General features: G+C 40.4%; 1 protein-coding gene across 3 annotated transcripts in view; it reads right to left on the reverse strand.

The window, feature by feature from the left end:
* Positions 1–27,273, reverse strand: part of LOC109966254 (alpha-1,6-mannosylglycoprotein 6-beta-N-acetylglucosaminyltransferase B-like) — a 133,555-nt gene that overhangs the window by 46,329 nt on the left and 59,953 nt on the right. For 2 of the 3 annotated variants that reach the window (XM_020610967.1, XM_020610966.1), the window contains exons 4-8: positions 21,438–21,547; positions 19,346–19,422; positions 18,303–18,482; positions 12,817–12,981; positions 6,259–6,428 (exon numbers count right to left, since the gene is read on the reverse strand). In XM_020610967.1, the coding sequence (XP_020466623.1) occupies positions 6,259–6,428; positions 12,817–12,981; positions 18,303–18,482; positions 19,346–19,422; positions 21,438–21,547 (702 nt within the window). The remainder of the gene's footprint in view (positions 1–6,258; positions 6,429–12,816; positions 12,982–18,302; positions 18,483–19,345; positions 19,423–21,437; positions 21,548–27,273) is intronic. The other variant, XM_020610968.1, reaches the window with a different exon arrangement.

Raw genomic sequence — 27,273 nt, forward strand, 5'->3', positions numbered from 1 at the left:
ACATGAAGTGGCTTTTTAATAAAGGTTTTTCTCTTTTTGACTTTTCTGCCTTTATCAATAGCTAAGAGTAGATAGTATAGAGACACCTAGAAACCACAGGGAGAGGGAGGTTATAACACGTAAAAAGGGTCTATGGTTAGAGTCCAACTGGAGATGTTGCTGTTATTGATATGATCCTCAACTACCCACGAGAGGTGAGTCTGAGAGACAGAGATGGAGAATACTGCTTTCATTTGAGTTTTAAATTAATTATACAGTGGGACCAAAACAATTTATAAAACATAGTGATTCCAAGAAAAATAAATGTCATTGAAAAACCTATTTACTCACAAACGTACTAGATCTTATCACATACCTGTATATTGCCTAAAATATTGCTTAAGACCATAATTATGTAAAAAAGAATTCAACTAAAATCAACATTGTTGTCTTATACTTATGTAAAACACATAAGCAAAGCATAATCAATTAATGGTCTGTATTTGTTAAAAAAAAATGCATTGATACTGGACCCTGCAGTCAATCTTTTTATATTTTCTGCATGCTTCAGTGGACAAAGAAGAAAAGGAAGAAAGTGTGACAAACAAAGCTCAATTGTTCAGAAAGAATCCAATACAATATGATAATTTTAACACAAACAGTTTTCAATAGCAACTGCCAAGAAATTCAGTCCAGTGTTTTTCATCATCTTGCATCATTTTGTCCTCTCAGTCTTCACATCCAGGCTGTTTTACCACATAGCATACTGTATATACTAAAGCTATTATCAGATTTTTTTTCCATATATTATTACAGTAGTGGGTAACACTATTTTACAGGTCTGTAAATTCCACTTTATTGTCAAATAATTTCCTGAGATGTTTCCAGGAAGGAACCATATAATTCGACACTGACTGTAGTTAAATAGAGAGTGATCCACTGGTACAGTACACTCCTAGTTATTTCTCTTGCTAAGTTTGTACTAACTTGAGGCTTTTATTCAGATGGCAGAAAGTGAACTATACATGCAAACTGCAAAATTGTCTATAAACCACCACGAAGGTCAGCATAAATAAAAAATAACATTCTGAATAATAAATAAATGAATAGCAAATATTAAATGGGGTTTAAATTGAATTTCATGAAAATTAATATTGAAGCCAATAATAAAGTCAGTACAACTCAGTGGACAAACTTAAAAAAAAAAAAAAAAAATCAGTCTCGGAACATCGTCTCTCTTTTTCTGTAATTAGTACCAAACAGCATATGTGGTTCTTTACAGGAAATTTCCAAGAAATTATTTTTGAAACAGTGGACCTGTAAAATAAAGCAATATCCTAAGACACAAAGACAATGACCACCTTTTTTTACATTGACTCTATGTTATCATGTTTACAGTAACACAACTCCAGCCTTAATCATTCCCTCGGTGGCCAATTACAGCTACCCGCTGCTTCCTCTTCAACCAGTCTCAACTCTCAGATGTGGCTATAAGAGCAATGTATCATCACAGACTGTGTGCACACATTCACTCACAGACCATTATGCCGTTGTGGAATTGTGGAGCTGGATGGGCTCTAGGCACCTTTTGTTCTGTTTTGTTCTAAAACCGTTCAGTGTTGTCCTAAGAAAATCTGTTTCCAAATCTGTGTTTGGACTCAACTTTCAGTAAGCAATCATTCTGGGGCAATTGTTGTCTGTCTGCCTGGTTTTCCATTTGTCTCAGATGGGCAGCCTATCCAGATTGTCAGACTGTTTGCCTGCATTTTCATCTGTGTGCGTCTGTCAGGTTTTGTCGATCTGGCCACCCAGTAATCTGGACCCTCCAATCTGTAATGTAGAGCGGTGCATCCTTTCTTTTCTCCCTCCACCACACCACAGATGCCTTGCCAATCTAATTGTCACAAAATTTCCATCAAGCTGCTCCGTTAGCCTGCGTTGTGAGGACTGCAGAGTCAGCAGAGACGAGAAGATGAGAAAATCTGTGTTGAATTAATTCAGGTGAGTGCGCTGTTCTGGGTGGGCAAGTAAATGGTGCAAGTGAAATGCTTTGTCTATGAAGGTAGTTAAAGATTCAAAACAATAGAGATGGTATTTATCTAAAAAACTCTCGATGCAAGGAACCCGTATTTGCATATTTATATTTCACCTCCACAGGTGCCAGCTCAGCATTTTTCTCTACTCCCTTTTCAACACACATTTTCTCATCCACTCACACAGTGATAGCCCTGAGACTCAGCTCTGCTCTGCCACAAATAAAGGAGACTCAGTGATTTCCTGTATCATTAAGAGTGCAGCCTGCAAGAAAACAGATTCAAATTAATATAGAAATCCTAAGTTTTCATCAACACCTCAAGATTTCAGTGTAGTTCAATTTTTATGCTTCTGTGCCAGCGATAGCCACAGCCAGAGGCTTAAAGTTTTTTGAATTTGTCTAAAAAAATCTATAACTTGTCCTCACAACCACAGTTTTCACTCCTTTTACACATGTTTTTCTACTGAATTGTAGACACATCTGTGCTCTTCCTGACAGTATAACTGGAAGTAAATGGATTCACAGGAGATGCACAGTGAGCTTCAGAGTAACACGAGTGCCACATTGACTCCTATGTAAACAGTATTAGGCAGGTGGTCATAATGTTATGTCTGATCGGTGTATACAAGTTGAGAAAGTGCAAGTTAAAATGAGCAAACCATAGACTAGCTGTTCATGAATGTAATGGCCTGGGGAAAGAAACTGTCTCTGTGTCTGGTTGTCTTGGTGCACAGTGACCTGTAACGCCGTCTAGAGGGGAGGAAATCAAACACTTTGTGTCCAGGGTGTGAGGGGTCTGCAGAAATCTTCTCTGCCCTCCCTCTGACCCATGAGGTGTACAGGTCCTCCATGGAGGTCAGGCTGACACAGATGATTCTGCAGTCCTGACTGTCCGCTAGAGTCTGTTCCTGTCCTGTTTGGTTGCTGAGACAAACCAGACAGTGATGGATGGGCAGAGAACAGACTCCATGATTCCTCTGTAGACTTGTATCAGCGGCTCCTGGGGCAGGTTGAACTTCCTGTGCTGGCACAAGAAGTACATCCTCTGCTGTGCCTTCTTGATGACGGTCCTGATGTTCTATGTTATCATGTTTACAGTAACACAACTCCAGCCTTAATCATTCCCTCGGTGGCCAATTACAGCTACCCGCTGCTTCCTCTTCAACCAGTCTCAACTCTCAGATGTGGCTATAAGAGCAATGTATCATCACAGACTGTGTGCACACATTCACTCACAGACCATTATGCCGTTGTGGAATTGTGGAGCTGGATGGGCTCTAGGCACCTTTTGTTCTGTTTTGTTCTAAAACCGTTCAGTGTTGTCCTAAGAAAATCTGTTTCCAAATCTGTGTTTGGACTCAACTTTCAGTAAGCAATCATTCTGGGGCAATTGTTGTCTGTCTGCCTGGTTTTCCATTTGTCTCAGATGGGCAGCCTATCCAGATTGTCAGACTGTTTGCCTGCATTTTCATCTGTGTGCGTCTGTCAGGTTTTGTCGATCTGGCCACCCGCCTGTCTTTGGGTAAAAGTAATACAAAATACTTTGTATAATAAAACTATAATAGAACTAATAATAATAATGACAAGTAAAATTTTGAAGCTGAACTGCGCATGTGAAAAGATTTGAAGATATTATTTACCCAAAAAGATGCAACAGGACATTGTTTATCAGTTAGTATACCTCTTTACCTCCATTACACCAGTGGAAACACAATAAATCAACATCACCAGCAACAGCAAGACATCTGTTTGGGAAACAAACTGACAAAATGCACTTATTCATTTGCATGTGATGGATATTTTGTGTGAAATGTTGTCAAATGTGATTCAAGGTGTTAATGTGGTGTAAGGCACCAACTATAACTTCCCCTTTTCCTGTTGATTGCCTGACTAACAGTAATGATTGCAATTGCATGATACAGTATCAAGCCAGTATCTAAGAATATAATACATTGGTAAAACAAAACCACTGAACAGAAATGCAGCTTGCAGTTTTTATATTAAGAGAATATTCTAATTAGTTTATTGTCATAAGTAATGCTTTTACCCATTGCATATTTCACAGTGCTCTCAAACAGAAAATCAATACTTGTGGCTTTCAAATCACAAATTACTTTATAGTTGTAGCTAATAACAGGGCAGGACATAAAGTGAATGAATATGCATTTGAAACAAAAAATCTAAAGTGGTGTATCCCCTTTAACCAACATTCGTTTTCTTGTTGATTTTGACTTGCCTGTTGATTCGTTTGCCTGTTGACTGAACTGACCCTTTGTAGCACCTTCTACATAATAACATGTTAGCACCAGGTCCAGTGTGAAAATCATGACCCTTACTGTAATGTAATATATTCTAATGACCATTAACAAAGGTTAATAAACATGTTAACAGATTTGCAGGGAACATGAGACAAGAAAAGAGAGTGCAGCATGTTATTTTTTATAATACTGCACAAGTCTGTGACAGCCAGGCTCCATTATCATTCCAGCAAATACATTATCACCTTATTTCAACTTTAACACACTGTTTTGTCTTACTGTAGGCAGGGTCCAAGGGAAATGAAAGGTGTGAGAACAAAAACCGACAAAAAACAACTAGGCGCACTGCATTACCTGCCTCTGTTCCACTTTTCTGCAGTGAGCCATATGGAAAGATTAACATCAGGAGGCACCACCGGTGTTTTTAAAGGATTGAGTGAGGATCCAAAGGAGTTTGAAAAAAGAGGAGATGGCTTCTCCAAGAAATTCTCAACTAAAAGCTCATTTTTCCTTCCAGAGCCATTCTATGTGGGCGAGGTGGACAAAACAAGTCTTCATGCTGATTATGTTAGATTATACTGCACAGCTGCCTAAAACATCACAATCCAGAAGGTGAGAAAGACCAATTTTAAAATGTGGGTCTCAAGACTCCATCGTGACATGCGCGCAGTAAAAATGATCCTCCCATCCATTTAAGTCTGACAACTGAACTCAGCCTTGTAAATGTCCCTGCCATCTCTAAACTCATTTTTTTAAGCATAAAATTCTTCTCAAATGTCGTACTCTCTCCTGCTCCCTGCAGAGACATTATATGTCTACAAAATGACTGCCAAAGGCTGGGGATCAATACAATACTTCTTCTATGATTTGTGAGAGTTGTCCCAAGCAGTGCACGGTGCAAAATGCGGAGTACAGCGGGGGTCTCTGTAGTCATCATTATATTGATCTACATGCTGTCTGTCATCGGGATGATCAACGATGGCTGAGGGACAATCAAGGCTGAACAAAGACATCACCCATCTATAGGATAATTTAGCAGTCTTCATAAACTCATACCTATTCGTAATCCTGTTGTTCAATGTCACCCATCCGTCTTCAGCCTGACAACCCGAGTGATTTATTCAGTCCTGGCCATAAAGTAGACTGAGTGGAGCAAACCCGAGGGATTCTTCCTAACAGGGTAGATTTACATCCATCTGCCTATATGTGTATGTGGTGGCTCCACAGCATATCCATCAGCAGAAACATGTAAACGTGCTGATGCAGGGGATAAAGAGGCACAACAATACCATCACTCTGACAGGGAGACTGCGTAGTGTGTCAGTACAGGATCGGTACAGCAACAAATAAATCAACAGGTCCCACAAACCCTCATGCCTAATCTTTGGGTTAAGTGGGAGTGGGGTTTAATTCAAGTACAATGCTCTCATAACTATTTTGAACACATCATGTGGGAGTACAAGAGCATAGTGAAAACAGCAGGCTCATAAACGGTCACTTGTTTGTTGTCACATCTGTCATCAGGGGTCATTTTGTGGCAGACATTTTGTAACCCTCCTAATAAACATGTTAAATGAAGCCATGGCTGAATATTCTTGAAAGCTATTTATACTGGAAAATAACATGCATTTCAAATAATTGGTTGATCTCCCCCCAGTCAAACCTTCTCTTTTAAAAGCAAATGTATATGCTTGTCTGAATAAGCCAGCTCAGATGGAGGTTTATTCTAGTTTTCCTCAACAATTTCAATCTTTGCTGCTACTTCTACATTCTTACTACCTACAGTATTCACTCCTTCTACAGCCAGACTAGGTAGATTTATAGTTTGGTCTTTTCTGCAACAAAGCATGCATTGGTTCACTGAAAAAATATATCATAGGGTTGGTCTGATGAAAAATGGAGTTGCGTGCATTATCAGAACCAATCATCACTAACAAGTCCAACATTCCAGCATTGGACTGATACATTGAGCAGACAGTAACTCACCCCTGCAGCTCTTTGACAGACATAGAGATCTTGAGGTTATGGCCAAGAACATGGAGGGCAGTGAGGATGTCAGCCCACTGGACCATCTCTCCCAGAGGACCTCCTTTCAGCACCTTGGGGCTGAAAACATCTCCAGACTCCTCTGTAAGGAAGCCTACATGGACCAGGATCTGAAGGGGAACAGAGACACATTGTAGCAGAGAGTTCAAATAAAACTTTGAGGAGAAGCTTCAAAGCTCTGCTTGAAAACAGTATGTATTAGGGGTGGGAATCTTTGGCCAGCTCAGTTTTTTGCTGCTACACATGTGCTGTAACCACCATGTATCATTCTTAATCCTCTACATGTTAGCCATCTGAAGAAAGGTTTTACATTTTTCATGTGAGTGCCTTTGATTTTTTTTTATATACATGTACCTATCACACAACATATCCTGATGTTGGTCAAATAACTTATACAAGCATAACGTGTATATTATAAAGTATATTTAAGTTAATCAGATTTACCTTGCATTATTTATATACTGTCTGTGTGCAGACTGAATAAAGTTAAGCTCCTTGGTAGTTAAGCTTCTGCAGTGCAAAGTGGTTTAATGAGTTTGAGGATTAGAATCATTAGAATTTCAGTGTCTTCCAGAAGAAAATTGCTCAAAAGTAATTCTTTGAAATCCCCACTGAATTATCCCCTCATGCTCCAACAAAATAGAATGCACATGTATAAAATCCATCATTTTGAACTTTACTGTACAACATATTTCCAGATGTTGGTACAGATAACTGCTGTAATTAATTCCCAGGCACCCAATGGGACAATGTTTGCTTTAAAAACCATATATAAGGGTAATAAGGATAATCACCTTTATTGGCCAAGTATGTTACACACAATGAATTTGTTTCTGGTACAAAACCGGAAACTATATGGAACCGGAAAATATATGAAGGAATTATCATGGTTTCTATGCTACACTGTCACACAAATTTGCACTTGCAGGCTCCAGTCCTGTCATGCATGTCCACCTAGCTAATGCATGATTAGTGCAACCCACTGAGAAATGAGCAACACGTTGCTTTTCACAGCGGATTAGACACACAGCCTTGTCCAAACATTCTCTGTTGGGTAATCCTGATTAGCTAAGGCAGCATGAACAACTCCCGCTGATTTTGTTGGCATGTGGAGCCTGCAACCTTCACCCCATGACATGCATAATGAGCTTAAGACCAACTGTGTCAAGTTTCCCAGAACATTTTGATGGTGACTGTTTACTATGCTACTCCTCTCTCTGCTTGTATGTGGGTTCTGTGTCAGCTTTGTAATGCAGACGTAAGAATTAAACACTTCTAAGAGCTGTTTTAGAAAAGTGCTGCAAAGCATTCTATTATTACTCTCTCCATCACATCATATTAACCACAATGCACTAATGCTTGAAGTTTTCAGTAGAGATGTGCCAATCGTTCAGTGGAGATTGGAAGTGGCCTGTTTTCACCGTGATCAGCCTTGGCAGGTGCCCGGCTGATCACTCAGAGATTTCTGCTTCTGTGCCGATCAAATTTGGAGGCATGACAGTTCATGTCGCACATGCAGTTGCACCAAGCAGCAACCTCAGATGCTGAGAAATTAAGAGCATGGCCACTTTGAGTGACAGGCAGGAGGGTGCTGCCGTAGGTGGCTGGGCCCTAGGTGTCTAGGAAGCTCCAGCCTTGGCAGGTGCCCGGCTGATCACTCAGAGATTTCTGCTTCTGTGCCGATCAAATTTGGAGGCATGACAGTTCATGTCGCACATGCAGTTGCACCAAGCAGCAACCTCAGATGCTGAGAAATTAAGAGCATGGCCACTTTGAGTGACAGGCAGGAGGGTGCTGCCGTAGGTGGCTGGCCACTAGCTGTCTAGCAAGCTCCACTCACACTCCACCTCTTTGCCCTTTTTTTGGATTAGCCGTAGAAGGTGGAGTGAAGTACTAGTGACACTGCCATGATAAAAAGTTAACAATACAATATTTATCATATTAAAACATGAAGAAAAACTGAAAAATGTCCCTATTTATAATGTATATAAATATATGTGAAAGATAATGCAGTAGTTGGTAGCAGTCTTTTTATGAAGACTGCTGACATTGATATTGAAGAATTCAATTTAGTTACATGTATATACTGCTGTACTGCAGTTATAAAAGCTTCTTGTCTATTATAGCCATATACATCCACTATAAATGCTTAAGCTGTTGCACACATGTCTCATAGTTAATGTGTACAAAATGTGTGTAAAACATTGCACAATGGTGTGTCAGTGAGGCTCCAGTGAGACTCCAGCTGGCATGAAAAATCCTGTGATTTAATAAGCCTGATCTATTAACTTCTGCTTCATAGCAAAAAAAGATAAGTGAAATTTAATTACAGTTTGGGTGGCAGATGGGGAGAGTGAGAATTCATGGTGCCAATACTATTCACTCTCTTGGCTTTGTGATGGTGGCAGTTGTGGTGCTGGTGAGGGTGTATCACACAAAAACTGGCCACCATGCAAAAACATTGACAGAAGGAACTGAATTTCACACACCAGCAGCAGCACAGTAACACTGCTAAATACATATTGTATAAGAAATGTCACAGAGTGGCAGCAGAGATGAATATCGGTAGACTGGACACTAACAAACTGGCAAATGTAAAGTTAACAGGGAGAGAGAGGTAAGAGTGCTTTGCTAAACCTGGCAACTTGCACCTGATCTAGACTGATGAGCAGGATTTTACTTTTTCCCTAATAGGCAGAATTTATCTCCATTTGCAAATGTTAATGGGTATGTATGGGAAAAGAATTAGAGTGGAGTTCAATGAGACATGTCAGACAAATGCAGGAGAAATAATCTTTCTATCACCACAGTACACTGCAAATCAATGACTTGAACAGACAGAAGAGGGAAACTGTTGTGGGTGGTTTGCACCATGTTTTACTGTGCAGATCAGTGGCGCACAATCTCACCACCAACACAATCTCCTATTTGCTAATGCGCTAGCTTGAAAAACAAGAACGGGTGGAAAAGCCACACAGTGGGAAGTCAACAACAAGGGGAGATGTGAAGCTAAAGCTATACTTCTTTATAGACTCCTTAATCTCAGCCAGCTGCCTCCTGCTGGAATCTGATCAAACAAAGAGAGTGTGCAGCTCTTTATGCAGTGGACTCCTGTGTGTGCGTGTCTGAGTGTTTGTGCTAATGAATTTTGTATTTGTTTTTATTTATTTGCTTTGCACTGACATACATCAGTGAACTCCAGTCAGAATCCACCATGTGTGGATGCTTCTGCGTGTTCAGCATGGATGCACGCTCGCTCACTGTGAGCTCAGGGGCTTCTCAAAAGGATCTAAAGCTACGTTGTGCTTAACATCTCATGGGGATTGAACACAAAGACCTGCCAAACCCACTGAGATACAGTAGGCAGAGGTACAATAACAAGACACTTGTGCTCACATCTCTTGCTCACCTTTACAACGCCCCGTCTGCCTGTGCGCTTGTGTTCAGGCACCACCCCTCTCACGAAACATTTTATGCCACACATCAAGGTCTTTTTGCAACATCTTCTCTTTTCTGAATGCTCTTTCATGATCATACAACTTGGACAAGCCATTTAAAAGGAAATATTTTGGTTATTTATATGCTGATGTTAGAAAGGTTCTTGTAATGTGAGAATATGTCTAAGTAAAACAGTTGAAAATTCATTGACATGTACATAAAACAGCAGGAGAGTAGAAGTGGTTCACTAGTATGAGGTTCCACTCCACTGCCTTTATCACTAAGAGTCTAACAATAAGAAAATGATAAACCTGCCTCGGCATCTATTAGTGAAGGACTTTAGGATGTGTGTGTGAGAGGGAGAGACCCTGTTCGCTCGTGCTCTGTGGCCCTTGTGAAGGTTGCAGCTGTCCAATGGAAGGCCACGGGTGGCAACACAAGCTGGCGCTGCCTGCCATCACTGGTCTGCCCTCAATTTCACCTTCTCCATCATCTGCTTCCACAGACTACTTTCTCCTCACGTCTTTGCTGCTTCCCCTGCTGTCATATTCCTCCAAGCTATGTCCTTCCCATACTCTTTCCTCCTGGCTTTTTCTTACCTCCCAATTCTGTCCTGACTTCACCTTCCTTATCCCATTAGTCTCCTACACCGTCTGCACTTCATCAGTCGGAGGTCAATTAGCTCCCAAGAGGGCAGACGCAGGGAGAAGGCAAATTAGCAGTTTGGCATATGCTGACAAATACACTAAAAAGTGGATGCACAACGCACCCCATATAGGTAGAGATGCACAAGAAGTCGCTTGCTGAGACGCTTAAATTAACACCAGACAGGCAGTGAATGCACAGTCGCAGGTTAACAGGATAAGGTCAGTGTCTTCTCTGCTGCTGTTTCTTACAACCCGTTCCAGCATCCCATGGCTTAGTTGGAAAAAAGAGAACAGCACTCTGTCATGTGCAAAATGTTCCATCTGCTATGTTCTAATAAATGGGTTGACCGGGCTTTTGATTAAGTTTGATAACAGCAACAAAAGAAAGGCTGAGAAAAGATGAGTTCTCTCAAATGTAGTGCAGCAAAAGATGGATTGTGTTTTTACAAACTTCACAAACACTCGGGAAACAGACAGATTAGTCACAAAAGAAAACAGATTTCCAAGAATATTTAGCACAGGCTCAGTCATCTTTATCACACACACCTCCTTCTAGATTCTCTCTCCCTCCATACTTGCCTCTCTGCTCTACTAATTTATTCTTTTTTGGAGTAAACATCACACTGCTTACAATCAAAGAGAAAACCAAACAAGGAAAGAGGAATGAATCAACACAGCTGCACACTCAAGCAGAATTCTGAAGTTGCTATTGGAAGTGGGATTTTGTCAAAGGCAAGTCCAGGGCCATAGTCATTTCACATCAGACAGTGTTGTTTCCGAGGTCGGGGTCAATTAAAATCAAACAGCGTTCTCCTTGTCAGCGCTGAAGTGACTGATTCTTCACCTGATTCCTTTTATTATTATGTATTATCTTATTTTCCTTGTTTTAGTACTTATTTTAACGTTTAAATTAATCTTATTGTGAGGGAGAAGAGCAACTAAGAAATGGCAAGTTTGACAAAACAGACAGATTGAATTTTCAAACAAAATATATGAGATTCTGTCTTTGGCTGTTTATTACAGTGATATCTGATTATCAGTTAAACACACACATACAGACCCATACTGTTGTGCTTCAAATTATTGTGATAAACAGCTTTTGACAGCCAAGGCTAACTCTTACTTACACCAGTACATGTGTTGTTGAGATAACAGCAGCACACTGTGAGGCATATAGGGAGTTCAAGCAGCCACAGAGACATGATAGGAGACAACAAATCCCCTCAGCACACAAAAAGAAAGGAGACCATCAATCACAAACACAGAGGACTATTTCACCCCGTAACTTATTTTAGAAAGTGGGGGGTCATTTTGGAGAGAAGCAGCAGAATGTATACTAAATCTGCCTTCTCACATTGTCTCATCCTTTTATCATCATATTCTTAACTACAAGATTATGAATCTACTCAGTGCATGGAAAGAAAAGTAATAGGCAGCAAGGCTCGACAAAGCTAAAATGTGGTGTTAAAGGCGTGAAAGCTTATGTGCAGCAAAAAGTTTCTAAGCCTCCCAAAGTTTTAATCAGATACAAAAGTGCTTTCGTTGACATTTTGAAAAGTAAGCCTTTAAATTACAATCAGTTTTTTTTATTTTTCATACCTTTTTTGATGAAATACCACAGGCACCCTTGCCTCCCAGTCTTTGTTTCTTGCTCATCTCAGCTATGCCTCACAGCTCCCCTCTCTCCCTCCGTCAGTCCTCCCCTAATCCATATTCTACAGCGTCCTTCCCCACTGCTATCCATCCTCCTCTTGTCCTTGCTTTTGTCATAATCCCAATCATTCATCATCATCCTTCCTCTCTTTATTTCACACTAAGCCTATGCCATGTGTAGCACGAAGTAGCCAAATCACTACTGCACAGCTTTAATGACAAATGAGGTTTAACAGTATGATACTGCAGTAAATTCTTATTTTACACAATGCGGCTTTAGAAACTATTTTGAACTGATGCACAAAGACACACCAATTACAGAAAAAGAATGCAGACAGCAGCAACGGATGACAAGCTACCATTACTTCCTCTATCAGTTTTCTCCTGCCTGCTATTATCACTCAAACAGTGAACAATGAGGAAGCATCTGAAAAAGGGTTTTTGTGCCTAACTACTTGAATGGAAAACAGTGTTTCCCACCTGGTACCCATGAATCAAAATGCTTTTAGCCAGCTCTGAATACCCCATTTTACTCTAAGGCCATTTCTTAGGTCACTTTGAGTCTTGTAAATGCCTATACTTAAGATAGTGTCACCTTTAAACCACTTAAGTTCTTGCTCTCACTGAATTTGCAACATTTTTCTCTGCTGCACTTTGTAGTTAGCCATGATAAAAAAATGTTATCACAGTTACGAACACAGGCGACGCAACATTCTTACCCAGTACCTTCCATCATCCATCTGCCCCCTCCTTCTCTTACCTTCTTCTGGTCCCTCCATTGTTGCTTCAACTTGGCATCCAGACGGTTAGCAGCTGTTACCCACTGCTGTGCGAGGCGGCGGATTCGGCGCTTCATAAAGCTGAGGGACTCTTTTCCTGTCCCAACCTGGTCCAGCAGTACAGAGAGGTCTGTGCGGAAAGCCGCCTGTTGGACAGATTATCATGTAATTCGTGAACTTCGGTGATCATCATATCATCTAATGGCATTATCAGGTAAAAATTTCAACTAGTCCACTACTTTGGTTTATGTCCATGCAAATTCTCAGTCATCCAGGTCATAGTAAGCTGAAAAGAAAAAAAAAAAAAAAAAAAAAAAAAAAACTCATCTGGACTGTTCACCACCAGTCAAACAGAACTGATGAAGCCTCTTGGATGAAAAGTGAAATGTCTTCTACCTAAAACCAAGTCCTGATGATTTTTTTCTATGTTTTTTTTTTCAGCTTCCACTTTGGTTCGTCTATCAGACTGCTTGGTTTTGGTTATAATTAGTGAGACTGTCACATAGTGCCACTAACAAAGCCGTAGACCTTTAAGGGGATATTTACTAAGGTATTGTTTTCTTAATTCTGTGGTGCTAAACAGTGACATTGTGTGTTTATATTTACTAAGAAGTCACAGTGGGGTTTTGCTCATTTACATCATCAGTTTTGGCAAATACGGCACTAAATAAAAAAAATTGTGGTGCTGCAATATTTTCCATGTCTGACTGTAATGTGACAGGTTTAGTGAATATCCCCCATAGTCTTCTTCGTCTTTTTCAGTGGCTCATTACATTGTCACACAAAAGTCTGGAAACAAGTTACAACAGCATGCAGTGCTTTTTCTAACTAATACTAAAAACAAGCAATCAACTTTTTCTCCTCTCCGAACAAGCTCGGCCCAGCCTGTGCTGGTGTCTGATTTGGGTCTCAGGGTAACATGGAGACAACAGCCTTTATTTTTACACTGGCATTCTGCTTCGCCTGCTGACAATTTCTTGCTACCACATATAAAGCGTAAAAAGCAAGGCGAAACCACGAGCACAATGCACACATATTATTTTAAACAGGATTGCCTTGTCTTCCCAAGCATATGCTATAAAAGCCTGATACTAGCTACTGTAACTGGGGACAACACCAACCATTATATGCACTGTTAAGACTTTCTTATTCAATTTGGTAAACAGTTTTATCCAAAGCACCTGAATATCACTGCACAGGCTTGGTTCCAGAAGACACCTTCAGCTGTACTGTATCACCAATGTGAGGAACAAACTAGTTAATATTAAAGTATAGGCCAGTCAATATTAGCAACAGTAAAAGTAAGAATAAAGATTTAATGTTTCTCAGTCAAACTGTCATAATCAAATCTTTAAACAAATCCATATCCAAGATAATGACTTGATATACTAATAAATGTGTAAACAGATACATCAATTAGACAAGTCACATAATTTGGACTATAAACACACTATGTTAGTGTGTTTTCATTTGTGTATAAGAAATACAAATTTGACTGCATTACTTCAGTCAATTTAGAGAAAAAGAGAGGGTAAAGGATGAAAACGAGGGCGATCGGGTTTTAATTTGTAAAACATGAACAAGGTCAGACAAAGGTGAACTAGTGGCAAACAGAATGAAGTGATGGAGTAAAGTCTGTATTGTGCAAGTTTAAACAATATTAGGAGAAAAAGCCTAAACAGAAAATCACAACATACAGTATGTGGGAGATGATTATTATGTTATGAAGAGTGATTTTTCAACAGAACTGAAAGACTTTCCAGCTACTGAGGCAAACTGTCCCCTGCACAGACATAATATAACGTGTGTCTATGGTCCTGTGGATTAACCTAGCAACAAATATTCAACACACGGTGCCTCTCGACGTTAATGTTATGGTTGTTTACTTAACATAGGTTAACCACTCTCAAAGGTCCAGTAACACACCACTAAAGATGTCGGATGATCATCGTGAAACAGGACGGAGAAGTCACTGCAACTCATTGGCAGGGAGGCAGTTAGCTAGCTAGTGCTTGCTGCCCACTCCGCTCCTCCCTGCCCCAGACAAAGACTTTACAAGCCAGTTATGTCAGTGTTGTGTTGGAGTGGGTTCCCTTGTGGAGCTATGTTTCCCCTTAGCAACTTAAGTTGAATCTAACCTTATCCTAGCCCTGACCACTGATGGGGGCACAAAGGGAAATCGTGTTTAACATGCCACGGCTCCCACGTAGCATATATTCTCTCTGCATTATATTGTGTTCTTGTATTTTTATTTGCTCCCTTCACTTGCTGCTTTAAAGTGCCCTCGATTTGTGATTTTACTGCCTATTTAGATTTGTGTTATTGCTCATCTACTTTATATTTCATTTGTATTTTGTGGCATTCATGTGGATGGCAAAGTAAGAATTTCATTGTACAGGGAAACACGTTTCCTAACTGTGCATATGACAAACAAGCAAATAACATTTAAGGTCAGTGACCGTATTTAGGTGCGAACAGCTCAGAAAACTTCACAATGAAGGGTTTCTAAGGAGGGCACGCATCTACATATTGGTAACATGTTTTATTCATATTGTAACATAAAAGAAAATCCATGATTTTAATGTGATGCTACACATTTGGCTGGCCTCCAGTTACAAACCCTCACATTTCTCTCACCCATTGTGCATCAGAAAAAAAATTCACAGTCATATGGCTTCTACAAATCATCTACAGTGGCTTAAAGGAGTTACATTCTTCCTTGAATTTATGACAGCTAAGTGAAAAAAATAATGTGAACAGGGTGCAGTGCAGCAAAGGCTGTTCCGAATTACGAGCTGCATTACCTGGCCCTAATTTTTACCTTCACGATATTTTATGAATTTCCAAAGGCACTACTAACCTAACTGCCCATTATTTTATACTACTGCAGTATTTCATTGTAACTAGGGATGCACCGATGATGATCCCAGTATCTGGTATTGGGTTTGATACCACCCTCTAGTACCCTACCCTAAAAGCTGTCCACTGATACCAGTTAACAGCAGCATTATATTAACCTCATGCTGGCTGAGCTGGTCGTTGGGCAGCAGAGAAGAAATTTCAGCAGTTAAGATAAGTGATGACAACAAAAGTAAAGCCAACTGTGACCTCAGCTTCTCTGTTTGAGTGTGTGTGTGTGTGTGTGTGTGTGTGAGCGTCCATCCCTCCCCGTCTCACACAGGCACGAGGTCGCATTTAACACAAATGTCAAGACTGGAAATGTGCAATAAAACCAAAAGTGATGGAAAGAGCAACTAATCACACACCTGTTTGAGAAACAGAACACAACAACAAACTTGCAAAAATGAGACGTCTTCACTCTCCCTGCGATCAAAATGCCTGGTCCTGTTCATTCTGTTGCCGATTGTAGTGAACTGGTGTGAATGGGAAGGAAACCAGTCCTAAAGTGGTGACATCAAATGAGCTCTGTGTATGACAATGGGTTGAATCCTTGTGGACGTGGAGGCTGAGACCAGCAGCTCGTCTGCAGCGGAGCAGGTGTGTGTCCAGGAGAGAGGACAGGATGGAGCCACACACAGCAGCCAGCTTAACATAAGAGCATGCGGCCTCGTTACATTAAAGATTTAACTTGCCAACTGCGATAATATGTGCTCCTAAACTGTGACGTTCTGGTCAGGGGGCTGTGAAATCAATACGTTCTAACACAGGGTCTCTCCTACAAAGGTTAAAATCCACCGTATTACAGCCAGCAATGGTGGCAGTGCTGTGTTTCTTATCACAAGTCTTCAGGTAAGTTGCACAGCCTCCCCTTACATAGGATGTTCTATTTAATCACTATCATAAAGTCAATCTCACAAAAGTAAACTCTAAAGTCACAGCACTTTTATGGTAGCTATGGTAATTGTTTTTATATTAAGGTTTAGATCTTACTTTGTAAAGTGTCCTGAGACACATTTTGTTGTGATTTGGCGCTATACAAATAAAATTGAATTGAAATGAATTGAAGCACTACATTATTAAGTACTCGGTATCGGCGAGCACTCAAGTGTAAGTACACATACTTGTACTTGGTCTGAAAAAAGTGGTGCATCCCCAGTGATAACCTTGCTGATGAGCAGGCTAGTAATATTTGAAGTAGCAGGACAGATTTTAGTTTTTTGGCTGTTTTAAGTAACAAACAGGAGCTCAAACATCTGTATTTGTGTTTATCTGGGGGGAACGTTACTTTGCATTATTACACTGTATGTTTAACCTCTGATTTGTGTGTTATAGGTATCAAAAAAACTATGTTCCACCTAAAGTATTTTAACTGTCCTGACCGCCTCCTGTCTCATCATAGGATTCATCTTAACACTGAAACAGTCAGGCAGGCTATTATTTCCTTCAAAGTTGCTGTCACTGAGTTTCATGTATTGTTGTGTTAGTACACTGTCTGGTGTATCAACTGAAAGAATGAATCAGCTAAATCCTGCCCATTAGAGAGATTTCCTAATGTTGTGAGCTAATAAACCAATGTTAGTGGCATTTTATTGTAGACAAGGTAATATAACATCCCTAGCACACAGTAGTGTCCATTTCATTCTATGCTGATTAACACAACAGAGCAACCACCACTTATTTTGGCTGAAAAGGTTGAAAATTGCAGAATATTGATTGATTTGTATACCTGGACCTAGTAAAGTCGATGATACTCCCACACACTATATCTGCACATATTACAGACAAAAATAGAACACTGATTTCATCATTAGCTTTTCTTCCTTTGTACCTTCTGCACTATACATAATGGTTAGAGATTATTTTCAAGTCATAAATCATTAAAATACTTAAAGGCCTTAATGAGTTTTAAATTATTAATTTGAATGTAATGAAGGATCTTAATGCTTTGAAGTATTCACAACATTATTGTCATAGGCAGGTTGTGTATAGCTGATTTTATATAAGTAGTCATGTTAACTTCTGCTTTCATAATGCATCTAAGCAGTATTGTTGGTTGCTTCTTTAAGGAGGTACTCCAAACACTGGACGTCTATCAGCTGTCAACTGGCTGCCCTCACTGACTGTGCATACATATTTCTGAGTATCTGTATGTACTAAACATCTCCCGAGCCAGTTCTAAAGACTGATATGAGTGTTAATCCAGACATATTTTAATGGAGCAATATCAGCTAAAATCAAGCCGATCAAAGTACAGTCCTTCAATCACACAACTTTACTGTGTCTGGTCCGTCTCTGCCTGCTAGACTTGTAGTTCAGCTCTCCACAATGACTGATTAACAGATACCCAATATTAAATGACTCAGATCAGGGCTCAAAAAACTTGGGAATTCCTAGTCTATGTAGTAACTCTTTCTTTTTTCATGCCTATGTGTTGGTGACAGCTTTGGATAAACATGCATGTAAACTGCAACTTAACTGGTAGGTGGAGGCATACAGCTGCATGGTGGTAATTCTAGATTTTTTATTTTTGTTGCTGTCTGTTTTGGTGATGATTTCTGCCCCTCACCTGTCTCTTAGGAGCCTTTGCCTGCTGTGCATGTTGCGTGAGGGGGCTGCTGTAGTTCCTCCATGCCAGTGGGGGGCAGAACCATTCCACCTCGCTCAGGTATATGAGGAAAGAGCAGTCTGAGCCGTCGACCCCATAGAAAGCATAGCAAGGGTCCGATGTCCAGCGCGCACGCATCCACTGGGGAATACACACAGGGAAATATGTATGGTTGAAAAATCAATATTGTAGCAACACACAAAAACAAAGAGCAGTGGTAATTATTCTCTATCACAGTGGTTCTCATGGCCATGGATGTTTTACCCTCAGGCTGTGAGGAATCTATAGCTATGTCTCAATTCAGGCGATGCATCCCTGGACGGCTGCATTTGAAGACCAACTGTGTCACAGTGCTGTGACAGGTCTGTCTCATTTTAAAGCTCCTTCAAATGCGGCCGAGAAATGTCATTTTATCGTCGGCCAATGAAGGCTGGTGAATCCTTCGCAGCCCACCCTATCCCAAGATTCTTTGCATGCCGACAGAGAGCAGCCCAGCTGTCGAGGTTGCTAGGTGACAAGCGCAGCATTTCGTAATGTGGCGGTAAGGGCAGGAGCATTTGATAACAAATATAAAATATTCCATACACCAGACTGTCTCATTTCAGTTTGACCTTTGCGGTCTACGACGGCTACAAAGGCCTTCATAGACCACATCCTTCGAAGGATGCAGCTCCTGAATTGAAACACAATGTAGTATATGATTCAGAAAAAAAGTTGATTGATAATTATATAGGGATATTATAGGCTACTGATACGCAGTAATTACCCTGGACTGGGCATGGTTTGTCTGCATGATACATGTCACACCCACCAAAGGTTAGAGATTTTGATCTCAAGTGCTACTATTTCATGACCTGTATGTGGGTGTTTACAGTTCCTTGAGAAGTACTGTAGGGACAATAAAAGGCTCTCAACCCTTTCACAGCTGGGTTTCAGCAGTAGTGTCAATAACAGAAAAAAGTTAGGAACACCCCTTGATTTCAAAATAAAACACTGACACTTACATCTACTTTCCCAGGACACTCGGGGAATCGTGGGTCTCTTGGTACATCACACTGGCTTGATGTTCCATCTCTCACTACTGAAAAGACAGTGAATGAAATTTTTCCTTCAGTAATAAAACATTTTTAGGTTGAACATCTTCTGGAAAGAGGCCAGAGACACAAAGGGAACCACCCATTTTTACAAATCAGTGCCTACAATTACTCAACTTCATTAGTTAGCCTCACTTACTTATAGTAGCTAACTTAAAATAATTGGTATTAATGTAAATATTCTTTCTCCAGTTAAGATAACAATTCCAGCATCAACCAGTCAGCATCAGCTCACTGAGCAGCATATGGTGAATTGTCAAAGCCTCTTTAAAATTTAGCTTTTATTTGATTAACATTCACAGAATGACTGCAGACATGAAGGCGTCTAACCCACAGGCTCACCCCTCAGAAGTGCCAGGTGACTGTATCACTCACACTGACAGCTTTTCTCCACTCACCTGTGGGTGTTTCATGACAATGTTCACTTCCTCGCTCAACATCATCATTTCCAGTATGTGCCATATGTGCTGTCTGTGCCCATAAATCAACGAGGTCCCCCCTTTGCATCATCGCACTGCATCTGCTCGACTGCAGTGCACACTGTTCATTGGGCCCGACAAAGCAGCACAGCCCGTCTCTCACTGCTGCCAACCATCCTAGGGTGACGCTAGCAAGCATGTCTGCTCACTTAGCCCACACTCACTGCATTAATTGCTCCACTGACTTAGTTAACAGCCTCTCTACTGCTGATGGGAGGAAAAAAGAAAAGAGAGTGACAGAGAGAGAACTGAAATAATAGAGTCTGTGAAGGAACCAATGCAGCCTCCTTTACTCATTGTGGCTCAGTCTTTGAAACCCATCCCCTCTCTCTAGACCAACAAATTTACCTTCTCTCTAGATGCCGTCTGTTTACCTAATGAAAAAAAGACATTTCTCCACATAAGCCTTCACTGAGGCTTCTCTCCATCAAATGAAACACCCACTGACTACAAATATGATTATAATAACAACCACTATAGCAATTACTGGAAATGTGGTCAAGTAATTGCAAGATGAAACAAAAAAAACCTCCATCACTGCTTGAAGTGAAAGAAATTCTAATCACATCCTCTGTGTCACGTCTCTCTCTCCTGCTTGTGTTGTTTCTCTCTCGCACATGCCTGACCACGAGATAAACTGCCACTGAGCCGTATGATAATAAAGTCTGCCTGTAGTGTTTCAATTCATCTGTGATTAGAGAAAGCAGCAGTATTTTCATTTTGGCATGTGCCGCTGTCTCTGCAGATGCAGCAGGGAAAAAACAAAAGGAGATGTAATGCTCATTTAATCTCATGCAAGGAATTGGGTAATTACCCTCAAGAGAAAAAGTGAGAGAGGAGGAAAAAAGGGGGATCATAATGTGGCTTAATGATGTGTGTGTGTGTGTGTGTGCGCGCACACTGAACTGGTATAAGTTCTGTATTATTTAGGTCTTGAATTAAAAAAAAGTGCAAGCGGAAAAACGACAGTGTTGGATGGGAGCAATACAGAGATGACAACAGTGTCCCGCATACACAAGTGTGCATCCCCAATTATTCACATACACTATTTTAACAGGACAGTAAAATAAAACCAACCTGCTCTGTTCCTGATTTTGACACTCAGAAGGTCAAACTGCAGCAAGGTTTTGATGTTTAGAGATTTTGGTTGATGTTTCTGAATATTTATTTTGTTGTTATTTGTTCCAATATTGTTTGTTTGGTTTAATGTTTGTGTGTAAAAAGATGTCAAACTGTATTCTAACGGGAGATCAGAAGTGATTTTTGTCAGGCATCCTCATTTACACCAATGTGTGTCTCTCTCTTACTGTCTGTCTGCTGATCTATTTTGTATTCCCTTGTAAGCAACAGCAGTTTTCCCCAAAGACAACAGCTGTGTGTAAGTCCAGCTTCAAGTTATATTCAGTTGCCTAAGTCATACACTCACTTCTTTTGTCAGTTGTTAAACTTACTATGGTACAGTATGTCCCATGCATGGCTATTTTAAACAAAGTTGCATCACAGTTATTGTAGCGATACTGTACCTCGGCCTTGTACCATGCTGTTTTGCAATATCTGCTCCACTCGGATGGCCATGTTGGAGACGTTCTGGGCTATAGCTTGAATTCTCTCCACCAGGCCGGCTGGTTGAAACCTGCACGCACACACACACACAGACACAAACAAACAGAGAGCTGTAGAATTAAAAAGAAGTAGAGGCATGTGGCAGTGACAGGTAGCCTCACACTGTGCTGACACAAACTTTATTTTAAAACACAAGTGCCATTGACTAAAGATAAACACTGGAGAAGTGTCTGTATCACACACACACACCTGGCACTCCAAAATTTTTAACAACAGTTTAAAAAATATCTCACCACCCATTCCACTTCTCCCAATATAGTCGTATCACTTCCTCCTTCTGTGTTCTTCTCAAGTCGCTTCCCTATTTTACATTCTTCATCCTTCTTCTTCCTCGGTCCTAGGCTAGTCTCTCTCCTTCATTTATTCCCATCCTTAACTACTGTTTCATTGTTACTTCTACTTTTGTTCTGTCTCTTATTTTCTCACTTTCCTTTTGCGGCCTCTCTTTTTACATTTCAACAGATGTAGAAGTGTTAGTGAGAGATGCAAACTGGTAGACACTTGACTGGAGCGTGAAATAGAAAAGAACAAAAAACACAGTGCTGTTAATATCACTTCCTCTGTAGGGTGGGAGACTTCCCATTCACATAAACTGTGTGTTTTTATTGTGTTCAGGAGTTTGCATCTGTCTCTCTGTTGACCATAGCTTTAATTGTATGCATTCTGCATATTGCATCTGCATATTTCCAAGGCATCAGATGACATAGTTGCACATCACGCAAAGTCATGCCTGTGTACCCACACACTTATAGTGCTGTGCCCATTATGTCCATTTAAATGATCTCAGTGAGCACTGTGCACGTGTGTGTTTGTGTGCACAAGTGTCGTCCTGTTTCTCCGTTTTGTCTAATCAGCAAATTGTATTAACCCTCATAGCCAGGGGCTTAAATGTAGCACAATAACACAGATGTGCGTGTATGTACACAATGGAATGAAAAACTGCTTGTCTAACTAAACACCAACAGCAGCTGCATGGAAATGAAAAAAATGTGACCAAGGGAATATGTGAGGAAAGTGCATTTGTTACTTAACAAAGTGTAAACAAAAAAAGGAGGCAGTCATCAAAGTCAGGCAGTCTCCACACTCCACGGACAGCTTTCTAACCAGTGCTAAGTATGTTTACAACCTCTTTAATATGTTCAGTACAACAGAGAAGCCATTATTTTCTAGTGCATGTTTATTTCAGGGGAAATAACCGTCTTCAAAATATAGAAATGTGCTGAACTGTAAAACTGTAGAGTTATATGCAGTATTTTTGCTGCATAAAATAAAGCTCTGACATACAGTCCAGTAGGGTCTTTTAAGGGAGTCATTCTCAAAGAAATTTTGAAGTGAAAATTATAAGAAACTCTTCAACCTTAAAAAAAAACATCCCAAGTATCTTGTTTACTGACATCTAGCCAGCAAGTGTTTGCACAAATTGATCTAAAGACATGTCTGTGCAAGCTGAAAATTTCCCAACTTGAGTAAAACAAATCATGCATATTCCAGGGAATGAATCTACTTGACCATACAGAGAAGATAGGAAAAAGGAGAGAGAGAGTGGAAGCTAATAACAAAGAAATTTTATTTGTGGTGAGTTCTGAGTTCAGAGACTGTTCTGAATGCAAACACATACAGTGGGTATGGAAAGTATTCAGACCCCCTTAAATTTTTCACTCTTTGTTATATTGCAGCCATATGCTAAAATCATTTAAGTTCTTTTTTTTCCTCATTAATGTACACACAGCACCCTTGACATTTTTGCAGATTTATTAAAATAGAAAAACTGAAATATCACATGGTCATAAGTATTCAGACCCTTTGCTGTGACACTCATATATTTAACTTAGGTGCTGTCCATTTCTTCTGATCATCCCTGAGATGGTTCTACACCTTCATTTGAGTCCAGCTGTGTTTGATTATACTGATTGGACGTGATTAGAAAAGCCACACACCTGTCTATATAAGACCCTACAGCTCACACTGCATGTCAGAGCAAATGAGAATCATGAGGTCAAAGGAACTGCCTGAAGAGCTCACAGACAGAATTGTGGCAAGGCACAGATCTGGCCAAGGTTACAAAAAAAAATTCTGCTGCACTTAAGGTTCCTAAGAGCACACACCTGAAGGACTCCAAGATGGTGAGAAATAAGATTCTCTGGTCTGATGAGACCAAGATAGAACTTTTTGGCCTTAATTCTAAGCGGTATGTGTGGAGAAAACCAGGCACTGCTCATCACCTGTCCAATACAGTCCCAACAGTGAAGCATGGTGGTGGCAGCATCATGCTATGGGGGTGTTTTTCAGCTGCCGGGACAGGACGACTGGTTGCAATCGAGGGAAGGGTGAATGCGGCCAAGTACAGGGATATCCTGGACGAAAACCTTCTCCAGAGTGCTCGGGACCTCAGACTGGGCCGAAGGTTCACCTTCCAACAAGACAATGACCCTAAGCACACAGCTAAAATAACGAAGGAGTGGCTTCCCAACAACTCCGTGACTGTTCTTGAATGGCCCAGCCAGAGCCCTGACTTAAACCCCATTGAGCATCTCTGGAGAGACCTGAAAATGGCTGTCCACCAACGTTTACCATCCAACCTGACAGAACTGGAGAGGATCTGCAAGGAGGAATGGCAGAGGATCCCCAAATGCAGGTGTGAAAAACTTGTTGCATCATTCCTAAAAAGACTCATGGCTGTATTAGCTCAAAAGGGTGCTTCTACTAACTACTGAGCAAAGGGTCTGAATACTTATGACCATGTGATATTTCAGTTTTTCTTTTTTAATAAATCTGCAAAAATGTCAAAAATTCTGTGTTTTTCTGTCAATATGGGGTGCTGTGTGTACATTAATGAGGAAAAAAATGAACTTAAATGATTTTAGCATATGGCTGCAATATAACAAAGAGTGAAAAATTTAAGGGGGTCTGAATACTTTCCATACCCACTGTAGGCACGCTCACACGGATACAGTCGGAGTGTCTGTTGCTATTTAGCTTACAGCTAACATCTGTACAATTGGTACATTGGCTGTTTGGGGAGGAAAAAAAAACACCTGAAACAATCCAGCAGCAAAATCAGAGTGAAAAAATGTGATACGAATTTGCTTTGCTTTTGGACTGAGCACATATTGTGATTCAGCTAAACGACTTAACACTTCTCAGCTCTAGCCATCTATTTTCCCACACCTGTCTGGCTCTGGGTCGCAACAATCCCATATGTCCTTCTCCCTAGCCACATCCTTGGGTGTACCAAGGTATTTCTAGATATTTCTGGATATGTAATCCCTTTGGGTCTGCCAACGTGGTCTCCTACCAGTTGGATGTTCCTGGAATACATCCACAGAGAAGTTTCCATGAGACATGTGAATAAGATGCCCAAACCTCAACTGAGTTGTTCAGTGCAAACAAGCAGCAATTGGTTTCACACTATCTAAGAGCATGAGCCCAGCCAACCTTCAAAAGAAAGTCACTGAAGCTTGTATCCATGATCTTGGCTATAGTTAAAGGCTGGAACACTGATCAGCTGGTAAATAGTGAGCATTTCCTTCAGGCTGAGCTCTGCCTTTGGCACCACAGTGTCTGCATTGCTGCTGCTGGTATCAAAAACAGGATCCCATGATACTTAGTGTCCTTAATTTGGGAAAATTACTCTCTCCCAGCACAAAGGGGACAATTCACTGTTTGTTGGCAGAGTACCATGGCCTCAGACATGTAGGTGTTGACCCCCATTACTGTCGCTTCACACTTGGCTGCAAACAGTGTTTGTTCTAACTGACTTCCAAAATTCATGGGCTCTGGACATTCGGTGATAATAATCGGTAAATATTTGAAGATCGGCTGCAGCCACTTTCATTCTGTCCTGTCATCAATTTAAGTCACAGAGTCAACGTTAGTTAGCGACAGCTGGTATGACCTTGAGACAGAGACGATCAGCAGAAGCTGCTACCCGAACGCTTTCCACACAAATACTAAAACTGAAAACCGATTACCTTCCCAACAAACAAATATCTGAATACTTGGGCATTCGAGTCCAGCAAGAAGGTTCTGGGTTTGAGCCAAGGCAGACTGGGGGCATTTTTGTGTGGAGTTTGCATTTTCTCCCTGTGCAGCTTAAGTTCAAAATTGCCCCTAGGAGTGTGAGTGTGTCTGGTTGTCTGTCCACATCAGCCCTGCAATAAACTGGCAACCTGACCAGGGAGTACCCCACCACCTCTTGCCCAATGCCAGCTGGGATTGGCTGCACCTGAGTGAGAGAAATAACTCCCAGATGGTGGTATCTGTATTCGTCATTCTGTGCAAGCAAGACAAATACAATGTAATGTTGGAGAAAGATATGTATTACAGTACTTTATATGGGCTTATAACAAAAGCCAACATTATATAGGCTGGGAGAGTTGAGAGAAAACTGAAATATAAGCAGGCAGAAAATAAAGGAAAGATCAATCATCCAAGAGTGCCAGGAGGACCTTTCTGAAAAGGATGTAATAAAAAGCTCCTCTGTGCCTTCATGTGGAATCCAACAAAACAGCTCGACAAGACGTTTCAATGACAATTATGATAAAAGGACATACATATTTGATGGTCCTCTCTTACATGTTACTTGCAGTGAAGCCTTCTCCCTTATGATGAATCTAGACAGTTGGGTATTTTACAAATGAGGAAAATAAACGAGGAAGAGCAAAGAGAAGACAAAATGGGGGAAAAGAAGAGCGAGAAGAAACAACAAGAGGGGATCTACTGGCAGATGCCAAGCAGACGTAGAACACAGAAAGAAGTGGTAAAGGAAAAAAGATAGAGTTTCTAAGGATGTTAAAAAAGCTCTTCTTATTTCTGTTTCCCTCCCTTTCTATCTAATAAGCTCATCTTCTTAAAGGAGCAAGATGGATCTGGCAGCACCCCATTAACCAGAGATGCATGTGACAAGTGTGACAAGGTGACAGTATGTGTGTTTAGCTGAGGTCTGTTTTTCATGTTAATTTATTCCAGCCTGTGTTATTGTGTGATGCACACATGTATGAATGTAGACAAAAACTACCTCTATGTTTTTTCATGTACATTGTTACAAAAAGTTATGGTTAGAATGCATTTGCACTATTGTTTATTTCTATCACTCATCTGTGCACAGAGCAATTGAAATGAAAAGAAATAAAAGAAGAACTTTCATGTCTCTTTTGCTGACTACTTTGGTGTTGACTTGAGTGCTGTGGAAAAGGCGGCCACCCAGGATAAAGGTTGTCAAAGGTCAAAGTGTTTATTCGTGTTTTTCACTTAGCTGTCATAAATTCAAGGAAGAATGTAACTCCTTTAAGCCACTGTAGATGATTTGTAGAAGCCATATGACTGTGAATTTTTTTTCTGATGCACAATGGGTGAGAGAAACGTGTGGGTTTGTAACTGGAGGCCAGCCAAATGTGTAGCATCACATTAAAATCATGGATTTTCTTTTATGTTACAATATGAATAAAACATGTTACCAATATGTAGATGCGTGCCCTCCTTAGAAACCCTTCATTGTGAAGTTTTCTGAGCTGTTCGCACCTAAATACGGTCACTGACCTTAAATGTTATTTGCTTGCTTCAATACTAAATGTTTGAGAAAAATGTAAACTGTGTGGACAGAGTGTTTATTTGTCATATGCACAGTTAGGAAACGTGTTTCCCTGTACAATGAAATTCTTACTTTGCCGTCCACATGAATGCCACAAAATACAAATGAAATATAAAGTAGATGAATAAGTAAAAAAAAATCTAAGG

This window comes from Monopterus albus, unplaced genomic scaffold (assembly GCF_001952655.1).
Source record: "Monopterus albus unplaced genomic scaffold, M_albus_1.0 scaffold108.1, whole genome shotgun sequence".
Lineage (NCBI taxonomy): Eukaryota > Metazoa > Chordata > Actinopteri > Synbranchiformes > Synbranchidae > Monopterus > Monopterus albus.